Below are 14,571 nucleotides of genomic sequence, written 5' to 3' on the forward strand. Positions count from 1 at the left end.
GAAGCTCAGTGAGAAGCCTGAAGAGGAAAAGATGTTCTCAGAAAGAGAGAAAGAAGAGACTTCGTCCTGTTCTGACTGGGGAGAAAAGGGAAAAAATCAAAATAAACAAAAACCTTCAACAGGAGGTGAACATTGTACCAGTAATATCACACAAACAGTGGAAGAACAGACAAACCAGATGAGAGTTCAGAAATGTTTGTGTGATGGATGTGAGATATTCCTTAATGATCATTTAACTCTGAAATCACATCAGAGATACAATACTGAAGAGAGACCAGATACAGGTACGGACTGTGGGAAAACCTTCAGTCAAAAGAGAGAACTACAGCAACAGCAGAAAACATGCATAAGAGAGACACACTGTATAGGTTCTGAGTGTGGGAAAGATTTCAGTAGGAAGAAAGAGAAACATGAGAACAATAATAAAGAAAATAGAATGTGTACAACGACAGTAGATGAGAAAACCTTTATCAATAAAGGAAGCGTTACAAAATACCAGAAAAATGACACTGATGAGGGATTATCTGCATGTTCTAGTCGTGACAACAGCTTCAGTCAGGAAGAAAATGTCATAAGAAATGCAAAATTCCACACAGAAGAGATACTAGTTTCAAGTGCTGAATGTAAGAAAAAATTCAGCCATAGAGAAACATTCACAGATCATAAAACACCTCAGACTGGTGAAGAATCAATGACTACTACTAAACCTGAAAAAGTCTTTTGCAGAAAGACAGACCTCTCAAACTACCAGAAAATTCAGAAAAATGAAAGCTTGTGTACTTCTGCTGACAGTGGTACAAGTGCTTGCTGGAAAAGGAACCTCCCAATGCACAAGAGAAACCACAAAGGAATGAAACCATTCATCTGCAGTGAGTGTAATAAAAGCTTCAGTCGGAAGGGAAACCTCACCAGACACCAGAGAATCCACATAGGCATCAAACCATTTATTTGCACTGAGTGCAACAGACGCTTCAGTCAGAAGGTACACCTCACAGAACACCAGAGAATCCACACAGGAATGAAACCATTCATCTGCACTGAGTGTAATAAAAGCTTCAGGGAGAAGGGAAACCTCACACTACACCAGAGAATCCACATAGGAATGAAACCATTCATCTGCAGTGAGTGTAATAAAAGCTTCACTCACAAATCAAGCCTCACAATACACCAGAGAATCCACACAGGAATGAAACCATTCATCTGCACTGAGTGTAATAAAAGCTTCAGTCGGAAGGTAAACCTCACAAACCACCAGAGAATCCACACAGGAATGAAACCATTCTTATGCACTGAGTGTAATAAAAGCTTCAGGGAGAAGAGAAACCTCACAATACACCAGAGAAGTCACACAGGAGTGAAACCATTCATCTGCACTGAGTGTAATAAAAGCTTCACTCACAAAACAAGCCTCACAATACACCAGAGAATCCACACAGGAATGAAACCATTCATCTGCACTGAGTGTAATAAAAGCTTCACTCACAAATCATGCCTCACAATACACCAGAGAATCCACACAGGAATGAAACCATTCATCTGCACTGAGTGTAATAAAAGCTTCACTCACAAAACAGGCTTCACAATACACCAGAGAATCCACATAGGAATGAAACCATTCATATGCACTGAGTGTAATAAAAGATTCAGTCAGAAGGGACACCTCACCACACACCAGAGAATCCACACAGGAATGAAACCATTCATCTGCAGTGAGTGTAATAAAAGCTTCACTCAAAAAATAAGCCTCACACTTCACCAAATAATCCACACAGGAGTGAAACCATTCATCTGCACTGAGTGTAATAAAAGCTTCAGTCGGAAGGTAAACCTCACAAACCACCAGAGAATCCACACAGGAATGAAACCATTCATCTGCACTGAGTGTAATAAAAGCTTCAGGGAGAAGGGAAACCTCACACTACACCAGAGAATCCACATAGGAATGAAACCATTCATCTGCAGTGAGTGTAATAAAAGCTTCACTCACAAAACAAGCCTCACAATACACCAGAGAATCCACATAGGAATGAAACCATTCATCTGCACTGAGTGTAATAAAAGCTTCACTCACAAATCAAGCCTCACAATACACCAGAGAATCCACACAGGAATGAAACCATTCATCTGCACTGAGTGTAATAAAAGATTCAGTCGGAAGGTAAACCTCACAAACCACCAGAGAATCCACACAGGAATGAAACCATTCTTATGCACTGAGTGTAATAAAAGCTTCAGGGAGAAGAGAAACCTCACAATACACCAGAGAAGTCACACAGGAGTGAAACCATTCATCTGCACTGAGTGTAATAAAAGCTTCACTCACAAAACAAGCCTCACAATACACCAGAGAATCCACACAGGAATGAAACCATTCATCTGCACTGAGTGTAATAAAAGCTTCACTCACAAATCAAGCCTCACAATACACCAGAGAATCCACACAGGAATGAAACCATTCATCTGCACTGAGTGTAATAAAAGCTTCACTCACAAAACAGGCCTCACAATACACCAGAGAATCCACAAAGGAATGAAACCATTCATCTGCACTGAGTGTAATAAAAGCTTCAGTCGGAAGGAACACCTCACCATACACCAGAGAATCCACACAGGAATGAAACTATTCATCTGCACTGAGTGTAATAAAAGCTTCACTGAAAAAATAAGCCTCACACAACACCAGATAATCCACACAGGGATGAAACCATTCATCTGCAGTGAGTGTAATAAAAGCTTCAGTCAGAAGAAATACCTCACAAAACACCAGAGAATCCACACAGGAATGAAACCATTCATCTGCACTGAGTGTAATAAAAGCTTCAGTCAGAAGGAATACCTCACCAACCACCAGAGAATCCACACAGGAGTGAAACTGTTTATCTGCACTGAGTGTAATAAAAGCTTCAGTCATAAAATAAGCCTCACACAACACCAGAGAATCCACACAGGAATGAAACCATTCATCTGCACTGAGTGTAATAAAAGCTTCAGTCAGAAGAAACACCTCACAAAACACCAGAGAATCCACACAGGAATGAAACCATTCATCTGCACTGAGTGTAATAAAAGCTTCAGTCGGAAGGAAAACCTCACAAAACACCAGAGAATCCATGCAGGAGCGAAGCCATTTAGATGCTCTGAGTGTGGTAAAACATTCATTGACAAGGAAACACTTACTATGCACCAGAATAGCCATTGAGTAGTAAAACCATTTCCATGTACTGAGTGTGGCAAATGCTTCAGGTTGCCTAGTGTACAGCGCTGCGTATGCCTTGTAGCACTATAGAAATGATAAATAGTAGTAGTAGTTGAAGAAATACGTGATACAGCACCAAAGAATCCACACAGGAGTGAAGCTATTTAAATGTACTGAGTGTGGTAAAAGCTTCAGTGAGAAGGGAAACCTGACAAGGCACCATAACGTTTACATGAGAGTGAAGTCATTTACATGTAGTGAGTGTGGGAAGAGCTTCATTGAGAGTGGAACACTCGCCATACACCAGAGAATACATTCACAAGGAAAACTATTTCTGGGCACTGACTGTGGCAAAAGCTTCACAAAGAAATACATGAGAATACACCAGAGAATCCACAGAGGAGTGAAGCCTTTTGCAGGTACTGAGTGTGGTAAAAGCTTTACTGAAAAGGAACACTCAACAGACACTGGAGAATCCACACAGGAATTAAACCATTTATCTGCACCGAAGTTGAAGAAATACATGATAATGCACCAGAGAATTCACACAGGAGTTAAGCCATTTACATGCACTGAGTGTAATAAAAGCTTCTGTTAGAAGGTAAACCTCAAGAACCTATAGAAATGATAAGTAGTAGTAGTAGAAACCACTGAATGATCCACACAGGAAGGTTCCTGCACTCTCATATTGTTTTGGTAATTCAGACTGGCCTCTTAAACACCTGCAAAAACTTGGGGGCACTTTTACTAAGCTGCGTAGACGCCTACGAGCACCCAGTGTGCGTCAATTTGGAGTCATCATGGCCTGGGCGGTAATTTCGATTTTTAAGTGTGTCCACTACGCACGTCAGAAAATTATTTCTATTTTTGGTGCATGGCAGAAACTGGGCGGTAATCGTCATTCTATGCACATAGACCATTACCACCCGGTTAACGCTTGAGACCCTACCACTAAGTCAATGGGTGGCAGTAAGGTGTCAGGCCCAAAATGGACGTGTGCCAATTTTTATTTTGATGAAGTCAAGGACTGCTTTATGGAGCAGCTGGTTCAGGAACCAACAAGAGGGGGAACAATTCTAGACCTAGTCCTTAATGGAGCATGATCTGGTTCAGGAGGTAATGGTGCTGGGTTCACTTGATAACAGCGATCATAACATGATCAGATTTGATATAAGCTCTGTAGTAAGTACACGCAGGAAATCCAATATGTTAGCATTTAACTTTCAAAAAGGAGACTATGATAAAATGAGAAGAAGGGCGAAAAAAAAACTTAGAGGAGCAGCTGCAAAGGTCAAAAACGTACATGGGGGGGGGGGGAGCAGAGCAATATGGCTGAGAGGACACACGAGAATCTGCTCTATCATGTGTAAGAGGTTTGAGAGGAGTCCGCTTCAAGGAGGGCGAAGGCAGAGGCAGAAGGAAGGTGTGCTCTTGAGGAAGATCAAATTTCGTTCACATTCCTTATAAACATGGAATTCGCCCCCTAGTGGCCAAAAGACCAACCAGCATACTAACTAGCAGTAAGAACTACCATCCCCAGAACCCACCTGGCCTTAGGCAGGACTCTCAGGAGATAGAGGGGGAGGGGCAGGACTGGGAGATGAGGAGCAGCTGCGAGAACTAGGTGGGGAGGAGGCAGTAGAGGAGATGGGGGAGGAGAACATGGAGGTTTCAGCTCTTGCACAGACTCCAGATGGCAAGGTAAAAGGTTTCCTGGCTGCAGTACTACCTGAATTGTGTAAGATTGGGGAAGCAAAGCTGGTGCAGTTTGGGAGGAACCTGTGGAGGAGATTAGAACACCATACTACACAAGGACAGAAGGTTGTGCCTGGAAAGATTGAATTGTGATTAAAGCTCCTTAAAAGAGGAGACTGAGACTGTGTTAATGAACTGATTGTGAAAAGTGCAAGTAGCCAGCAAACTACCTGAGGACAGAAGATAGTGCTGAGGAAAGCTGGACTGTGTTTAAAATTATTTGAGGCAGGAACTTAAACTATATGATGGGGCTGGAGAAGCTTCAGGTGTGGAGCTGTCCTGTGATGATGAAGCTGGAACAAGAATAAGAATGTGTGATTTAACCTTTGTAAATAAAAACCTTTTCACTTATAAAAGTATTGGAGCTGCTGCCCGTTTTGTTCAACTACTACCATAAGGACAGCTGGTGCAGCGGTTTACTGAAAGGAGCTGCAGAAATTGAAGGTCTGGAGTAAGACCAAGATTGTAACCCGAGTGTCCTGGAGTGCATAGAATCCTTCAAGCTGAACAGGGTCGACCCTGGCTGGTCAGTAGAAGGGAGACCAGGTGACACATGCCTTCTAAGCATAAGGGTAAGGTGAGGTTTTATCCCCCTGAAACCACCTCTACCCCTCTTGGTCAACTGAAGTTGGATTTGTTTGTGCGTCCGCAGCGGGCAGGAAATGAGGGTGAGATCCCAGCTCAGCACTGGACACAGGGAGAGTCCTAGCTTTTGGGAGAGACATCTTTGTCCCCTTCAGACCAGGTTACTCCACCGCTCTGACAACACCATGGAGGAGGCTGTGAAGACTCCAAAGAAAGATGTGACATCTTCAGCAGCCGCTGTGGGGGATTCTCCTGGGTCAAGTCACTGGTCCTTGTTTCTGACTATCCCTTTTTGCTGGATGGATATTTTGTTTTGTTCACCTACTGGCACCTTTGGATCGTGTGTTTCCTTTTACCTTCAGGCGGGTCTCCCTGCTGGATAACCTGTACCCATTTGTTTTAGGATCGGCCGAGACAAACTGTGCAATAGGCTTACTCCTAGAGATCTCGCTCTTTAATTTACTTAAATAGTCACCCAAAGGAGGATTCCACTCACCCTCTTTGCTCAGAAAAATCACAGAGTCTGTATCGTGATAAAAACAGCGCTCTTGAAAAGCGTCAAGAACCCTAGAAAGCGAGACTATGTCTGGGTAGTGTAGCGTCGCAAGCATATAGAAAAGGTCAGATTAAAACGAACACCAAAAGAAGGAGGATACAAGGAATGAAAAGCCAAAGGTGGATACAAAGAGTAAATAGACGTGCATGAAGCTGAAATAGGGCGTTTAGAAGTAAAAGATAATAGCATACACAACGAAGTATTATAATGTCTGAAATGAAAAGGAAAGGAAACTAATTGAGGTGCAGGACAAGGTCTTGTACACATGTAGCAGTCAGAAACCTTAAGGGAAGAAGCAGTGTAGTGCAGCCAGTGTAACCATGTATTAAAATCTTCATATCCAGTCTCTTGGAATATGGTATCCTGAACAGAATTAGCATGAAGGATTTGGCGATCATAGTGGGCGTATGTGGTTTTGGGTAACCAGGGTTCAGGGGTTATAGGTGGGTCTGTAACCCTGATCCGAAAACGGATCATAGGATCACGACCTGTACTATCAATAGCTAGGGAATAGGTACGAGTCAAAGTCTGGTCAACATTATTAAAGGTGAAAACAACAACAGGATGAGCAGATGTATACTCAATTAATAAAGTGCAACAAGTAATATCAAAATTTCTAAAGCCATTTAGCATGAGTAGCAGCCTTCAAACCAGGAGAAAAGAACGAAACTGTAGTAAGGGTAGTGCTAGAAAACAAAATTCAGCAGGAATAAGTACATAAGTAATGCCATACTGGGAAAAGACCAAAGGTCCATCAAGCTCAGCATCCTGTCCCCGACAGAGGCCAATCCAGGTCAAGGGCACCTGGCAAGCTACCCAAACATACAAACATTTTATACATGTTATTCCTGAAATTGTGGATTTTTCCCAAGTCCATTTAGTAGCACTCTATGGACTTGGGAAAAATCCACAATTTCGGGAATAACATGTATAAAATGTCCTTTAGGAAACCGTCCAACTCCTTTTTAAACTCTACCAAGCTAACCGCCTTCACTACGTTCTCCAGCAACGAATTCCAGAGTTTAATTACGCGTTGGGTGAAGAAAAATTTTCTCCTATTTGTTTTAAATTTACTACACTGTAGTTTCATCACATGCCCCCTAGGCCTAGTATTTTTGGAAAGCGTAAACAGACACTTCACATCCACCTGTTCCACTCCACTCATTATTTTATATACCTCTATCATGTCTCCCCTTAGCCGTCTCTTCTCCAAGTTGAAAAGCCCTAGCCTCCTTAGTCTTTCTTCATAGGGAAGTCGTTCCATCCCCGCTATCAATTTTGTCGCCCTTCGTGGCACCTTTTCCAGTTCTACTATATCTTTCTTGAGATGCGGCGACCAGAATTGAACACAATACTCAAGGTGCGGTCGCACCATGGAGCAATACAATGGCATTATAACATCCTCACACCTGTTCTCCATACCTTTCCTAATAATACCCAACATTCTATTCGCTTTCCTAGCTGCAGCAGCACACTGAGCAGAAGGTTTCAGTGTTTTATCAACGACGACACCCAGATCCCTTTCTTGGTCTGTAACTCCTAACATGGAACCTTGCATGACGTAGCTATAATTCGGGTTCTTTTTTCCCACATGCATCACCTTGCACTTGTTCACATTAAACGTCATCTGCCATTTAGCCGCCCAGTCTCCCAGTCTCGTAAGGTCCTTCTGTAATTTTTCACAATCCTCTCGCGAGTTAACGACTTTGAATAACTTTGTGTCATCAGCAAATTTAATTACCTCGCTGGTTACTCCCATCTCTAAATCATTTATAAATATATTAAAAAGCAGCAGTCCTAGCACAGACCCCTAAGTAACCCCACTAACTACCTTTCTCCATTGTGAATACTGCCCATTTAACCCCACTCTCTGTTTCCTATCCTTCAACCAGTTTTTAATCCACAATAGGACATTTCTTCCTATCCCATGACCCTCCAATTTCCTCTGTAGCCTTTCATGAGGTACCTTGTCAAACGCCTTTTGAAAATCCAGATACACAATATCAACTGGCGCCCCTTTGTCCACATGTTTGTTTACTCCTTCAAAGAATTGAAGTAAATTGGTCAGGCAAGATTTCCCCACACAAAAACCATGCTGACTTGGTCTCAGTAATCCATGTCCTTGGATGTGCTCTGTAATTTTGTTTTTAATAATAGCCTCTACCATTTTCCCCGGCACCAACGTCAGACTCACCGATCTATAATTTCCCGGATCTCCCCTGGAACCTTTTTAAAAAATTGCCGTTACATTGGCCACCCTCCAATCTTCTGGTACCACGCTCGATTTTAAGGATAAATTGCATATCACTAACAGTAGCTCCGCAAGCTCATTTTTCAGTTCTATCAGTACTCTAGGATGTATACCATCCGGTCCAGGAGATTTGCTACTCTTCAGTTTGCTGAACTGCCCCATTACCTCCTCCAGGTTTACTGTGAATTCAGTAAGTTTCTCTGACACGTCCGCTTGAAATACCATTTCCGACACCGGTATCCCACCCAAATCTTCCTTGGTGAAGACCGAAGCAAAGAATTCATTCAATCCAGGGGCGTATCTGAACTGCGGCGGTAGGGGGGGCCAGGGCCAGAGAGGGGGGGCACATTATAGCCCCCCCCCCCCCGCCGCCGCCGCCATTGCCGATCCCCCTCCCCCCAGCCGCTGCCATTGCTAACCCTCCCCCTCCGTTGCTCGCCTACCTTCGCTGGCGGGGGACCCCAACCCCCGCCAGCCGAGGTCCGCGTCCTCCTGCCGCTGCCGGCTGCCTTTGGTCCTTTCATTCTTCCATTGAAGCTGGCGCCGACGAAAAAGTTTCTTTTGAATCTGACGTCGCTGCACGTTGCACGTTGTACGTGCAGGACGTCAGACTCAGAAACAATTTCTGAGTCTGACGTCCTGCACGTACAACGTGCAGCGACGTCAGACTCAAAAGAAACTTTCGTCGGCGCCAGCTTCAATGGAAGAATTAAAGGACCAAAGGCAGCCGGCAGCGGCAGGAGGACGCGGACCTCGGCTGGCGGGGGTTGGGGTCCCCCGCCAGCGAAGGTAGGCGAGCAACGGAGGGGGAGGGTTGGCAGCGGTAGGGGGGTCCAGGGCGAAATCTGCGGGGGCCCAGGCCCCTGAGGCCCCACGCAGATACGCCCCTGATTCAATCTCTCCGCTACGTCTTTATCATCCTTGATCACCCCTTTTATCCCTCGGTCGTCCAGCGGCCCAACCGATTCTTTTGCCGGCTTCCTGCTTTTAATATACCTAAAAAAAATTTTTACTATGTTTTTTTGCCTCTAATGCTATCTTTTTTTCGCAATCCCTCTTGGCCTTCTTTATCTGCGCCTTGCATTTGCTTTGACACTCCTTATGTTGCGTCTTGTTATTTTCAGACGGTTCCTTCTTCCATTTTCTGAAGGCGTTTCTTTTAGCCCTAATAGCTTCCTTCACTTCACTTTTCAACCACGCCGGCTGTCTTTTGGACTTCAGTCTTTCTTTTGTAATTCGCGGAATATGTTTGGCCTGGACCTCCAGGATGGTATTTTTGAATAGCATCCACACCTGTTGTACAGTTTTTACCCTCTCAGTTGCCCCTCTAAGTTATTTCTTAACTGTTCTTCTCATTTTATCATAGTCTCCTTTTTTAAAGTTAAAAGCTAACATATTTGACTTCCTATGTATAGTTACTTCAAGGTTGATATCAAAACTGATCATATTATGATCACTGTTATCAAGCGGCCCCAGTACCATAACGTCCCTCACTAGATCATGTGCTCCACTAAGGACCAAGTCTAGAATTTTTCCTTCTCTCGTTGGCTCCGGCACCAGCTGCTCCATAAAGCTGTCCTTGATTTCATCAAGGAATTGTACCTCTCTAGTGTGTCCCGATGTTACATTTACCAGTCTATATTTGGGTAATTGAAGTCACCCATTATTATCGCATTGCCCATTTTGTTTGTGTCTCTGGTGTCTTTTATCATTTCTGCGTCTACCTGCTCATCCTGGCGAGGTGGACGGTAGTACACTCCTATCACCGTCCTTTTCCCTTTTATACATGGAATTTCAACCCACAATGATTCAAAGGTGTGATTTGTGTCCTGCTGAATTTGTAATCTATCTGAGTCAAGGCTCTCGTTAATATACAATGCTACCCCTCCACCAGTCCGGTCCACCCTATCACTACGATATACTTTGTACCCCGGTATGACAGTGTCCCACTGGTTATCCTCCTTCCACCAGGTCTCAGTAATGTCTATTATGTCCAATATTTCATTTAGTGCAATATATTCCAGTGTACAGGTTAACAGCAGAAGCATTTCCAGGAATACATAGGTATATGTGAGTGGAACAATGCCAGAAAATATCTATAAAAGGATAAACAGGATGAGAAAAAGTAAAAGGAATAATTAACTTGCATAGCAGCAGACATAGTAAGAGTAGTATTATTGGTAAGAAGAGAACCAAAGGGTGGAGAGTGAGCAACAAGAATAGGAGAAAAACAAAGAGTTGTAAGAATAAAAAGGAAGCACTTCATTGTGGCAAATACTTCATTATTGCAAAATTCCAACATGCAAAGTCCAAAATGCAAAGTCCTTGTCAAGTAACATAGTAGATGACGGCAGAAAAGACCTGCATGGTACATCCAGTCTGCCCAATAAGATAACTCATATGTGCTACTTTTTGTGTATACCTTACCTTGATTTGTACCTGTCCTCTTCAGGGCACAGACCGTATAAGTCTGCCCAGCACTATCCCCGCCTCCCAACCACCAGCCCCACCTCCCAACCACCAGCCCTGCCTCCCACCACTGGCTCTGGCACAGACCGTATAAGTCTGCCCAGCATTATCCTTGCCTCCCAACCACCAGCCCCGCCTCCCACCATCGGCTCTGGCACACAAAACAGTTGTTGAAGGGTGAAAATCAGATAGATGGTTCCAGGAAGAATCTCCTTCAAGGAAAGATGATGTTGGGGTAAGAGTCTAAATGTAAAAGGGTCCAGAATAGACAGGAGCAGTGTCATGTGGATCAGATGTTAAGAACTCCATTTCGACCCTAAATTCTCATTTGGGTTATTGGTTTTTTCACCGGGTTTGAGACGAGGGTTCCTATTGAAGCACCCCCCCCCCCCCCCCCCTTTGTAGCCAGGCTTATCCCCGTGAAAAGTTGGTCTACTCAGTTTTCTGCTTGGACATGTCCGAGCTCAATAGGTTCAGGATCTGTGGACACTACTGACGAACAATAGAAAATGAAAAACAGTCAGAATGGAGGCGGTAAAGGGATGGCCACCCAATGGGTTTGTGTGTGAACAATTTCAAACAGTTCAAAACTATCAAAACTATCTCCTCTTTCCCTATAGAAGTTTAAGTAGACCAATCCCATAGAGGTCAATTGTTTCTAAAATAATACCTGGGCCTGTGGTGCAACTGTCAAGTAAAGGTTCACACAGTATAGAAAACCTGAGATAAGGGCTCCAGGCACTGTTATCATCAGAAAGAATGATTTGACAGCTTCACAGCAGCAGCTGATAAGGCCTCAATTCGGAAAAGTAGGATCTTTAAACTGATCTGGAATGACATTAGACAGAGAACTTCTTTGTTAGTGAACGTTTTCTTCAGATATGTTGCCAATGATTTCTACACACTGCTCGACAAACAGAAATTCAAAAGGGAGTCAATCCCGTTCTCCCTGAAAATTGTACTTAGCACAGAGCAGACATGAAGAACAGAAAAAGCTACATATCAGTGTACAGCTAGTACTCTTCATCGATGGACATTGAATGGGCACCCTGTGGAATTTCTGTACAAGTGATGATTTCACAATCATCAAGAGGGGAATGAATTGATTCGCACTTTTCTGGCCACTGAAGTCAGTTATGACCCATGAACCACATAGCTAAAAGCTCAGACTTAAAATGCCTAATGTTTATTTATTTGTCATTTCCATACCCCAGAGGAATACTCCACGCACCTCAATGGTTAGGGAGAAACAAAATGGACGCCACAAAGATATGAGAAAATACGGTGCTTTATTCACTTACCAATATAGAAAATCAGACAGTCAATTATAGCAGAGTCTAAAAGGCTTTTCTCATTGGGAGTGTATACAGGATTCAAACTGAAGCAGTCTCTGTGCACAACTCCACAGAAGTAGGAAATACAATCACTTTTATATGGAAAACTTAACATTGAGTCTATGGAGTACACATCATTAAACCCGCCTTTTTCTTCTTCCTCAAATGCTCTCCACAACTAATCAAGATTGTTAGGGTGGTCCAGAGAGATTAGAATTGTTTATACACTTGTTTCACGGTCCATTTCACCTGCAACTTGCTATCTCATGTTTCCATCATCTGCAGCCCCTTATCTTATGCTACCAGGGTGTAGGCTGCAGAGACCCCCCCTAACCACATTCATTAGAAAACACCTTCCATGGAAAATTGCTCCACGTCCTCTTTGCTGTAGAACTGTCAGCTAGCTTGTCACAAAAGCTTATGTGCCTCAGGGTCACACAGAAGCTATCATTTTTAAACTTAGCTTGACAGCTTCAGGCTTCAGGACTTTGGTTCAGAGAAGGCCCAGACAGGTTCATTATTATCATATCCCCCCTTGAAGGCCTGTGTAAGCAAGGGCTTTACAAACAGGGATACGTGAGGTTGATGGCTTTGGGAAATGTCCCAATGTACATAATAGTCCAGTCCTGCAGCTGGAACTGTGACCTGTCTTCAGGTGCAATATGTTAGTACCCCGGTCATAGGCTGTCTTAGGTTGCTCACTTTACCCGTCCTGGCCACACGACCTCCAAAGCACTAACATTAAGGCACAAAAGGGTGTATAAATGCTATCACAAGTAGGACAAGGGCCAACTGAACAATGTGGTTATGTAGTTAAAAATGTGTATCTAATGGGTAATTGGGAACCGTACCTCCCCCCTTGGGCCTTATATAAATTGTAACTTGTAATATTTCCCATGGTAGCTGAGGAAAGGAACAAGGTGTAATAAGCAAGAAGGAGTTAAGGCATATCCTATAAACTTGATTGCTTATTTGTAGTTATATAAAAACATGAAACCAATAAAGCATTATAAATCTAGAACTAATATGTCTTATAATAAACCTAAAATTAACATCTTATAATATTGGTATGTAATTTTTCATGCAAGGCAAAGGCTTGTCCTGTAGGCCTTATTTCTTACTACGAGCAGTTATATATTTTGGCGAGGTATTGAAGTAATGGATTACATATTATCCTAACAGTAGTCTTACACAACAGCATTCATGTCTCCATTTTCATCGCTAACATTACGACCTATTTCATCATAGAGTCCAGCTTCAGCTTTGTGGTTATAATAAATATAAATAATCCAGTCAACATTTTCATTAATAGTCACCCACCAGAAAATAGATTCAAATCCCACAGTAATTTGGTTACGGGCTTTATACTCATCAGGCACCCCCCCTTGGCACACCAATAGCATCTAAGTCAACCGCTTCATCAAATGACCCAGGAATGTCCCTCTTTTCCTGGATCTTATCACGGCTGGGGGTAGGTATTCCCGCAATACCACTAAACGTCTGCTCGAGAACATGTGAAATCAGAGAAATCCAGATTACCACTAGAAGTGATGGTGGTGTTGCATGAAGAGAGATTTCCCACCCAATAGGGATGCAGGTCTAAAATTTGGTTTCTGGTATAGGTGGCTTGAATCTTGGGGGTACCTTCTCACTTCCCTTGGGTGTCTCTGGAAACAAAAATAACTGAGGGATAAACAGGATTGGTCATTAGTTTTAGTAACTTGGAGAAATTTTAACATGCATGCAGCTCTATTATAATCATTAATAAAATTCAAAGGAGAGGGGAGGACTGCAGAAGCACATACATAACAGTCAGTGACATTTAACCACAGATTTAGGTCACTGTAGCAAAAGTTTCACTGAGGTCGGTGATATTTAGAATTTTAATTGGGACTTTAGTTTCTTCAGAGGCTTTTAGGCACCAAGGGGTTCTTAGGATCTACTTCAGGTACTAAGGGCTTGGTTGTAGGTTTAGCTTTTGAGGGTTCAATGGTCAGGATCCTAAAGCGGGCCATAGGGTCTGTATTAGTGACGTTTATTCCAATAACATAGGTACGATTCATTTCTCTGTCTCTATCGGCCTTGTCATGATCAATCAGGTAGGTGGGCAACGTGTCTGTTTCTAGTCAAAATCTTATTAGCAACAAAAGCTTATTGCAATATATTATGAAAAGCAGTAACAATAATAATGCTAATATGGTTGCATCTATACCTAATAGAAGAGTAATCATAAGTGGAAAGGGTACATTATGCTGTGACCATCAGTAATACAATCAATTTAAAGATAAACAGTGTAATGCTCCCAACTAGGAGTCCTAAAATGAAGACAGTAAATTCAAGAGTCAGTAATTCCTGGTTCTGGTTCTGTTGTTTCGAGGATGTGACTTCCGGGTGTTTTTGCATCCGGATCCAAGGTATGAAAAAC

At 42.9% G+C, this 14,571-nt stretch overlaps 1 protein-coding gene across 1 annotated transcript; it reads left to right on the forward strand.

Annotated features, from left to right (window-relative positions):
• Window positions 1–436: 436 nt before the first annotated feature.
• Window positions 437–3,043, forward strand: LOC115460693 (oocyte zinc finger protein XlCOF6-like; the record flags this gene model as incomplete). The annotated part of the gene is made up of 1 exon (XM_030190460.1): window positions 437–3,043. A coding segment is annotated over exon 1 (2,607 nt), but the record flags the coding sequence as incomplete, so codon positions are not given.
• Window positions 3,044–14,571: the final 11,528 nt, after the last annotated feature.

The sequence above is a fragment of the Microcaecilia unicolor genome, chromosome 1 (assembly GCF_901765095.1).
Source record: "Microcaecilia unicolor chromosome 1, aMicUni1.1, whole genome shotgun sequence".
NCBI classification, from domain to species: domain Eukaryota; kingdom Metazoa; phylum Chordata; class Amphibia; order Gymnophiona; family Siphonopidae; genus Microcaecilia; species Microcaecilia unicolor.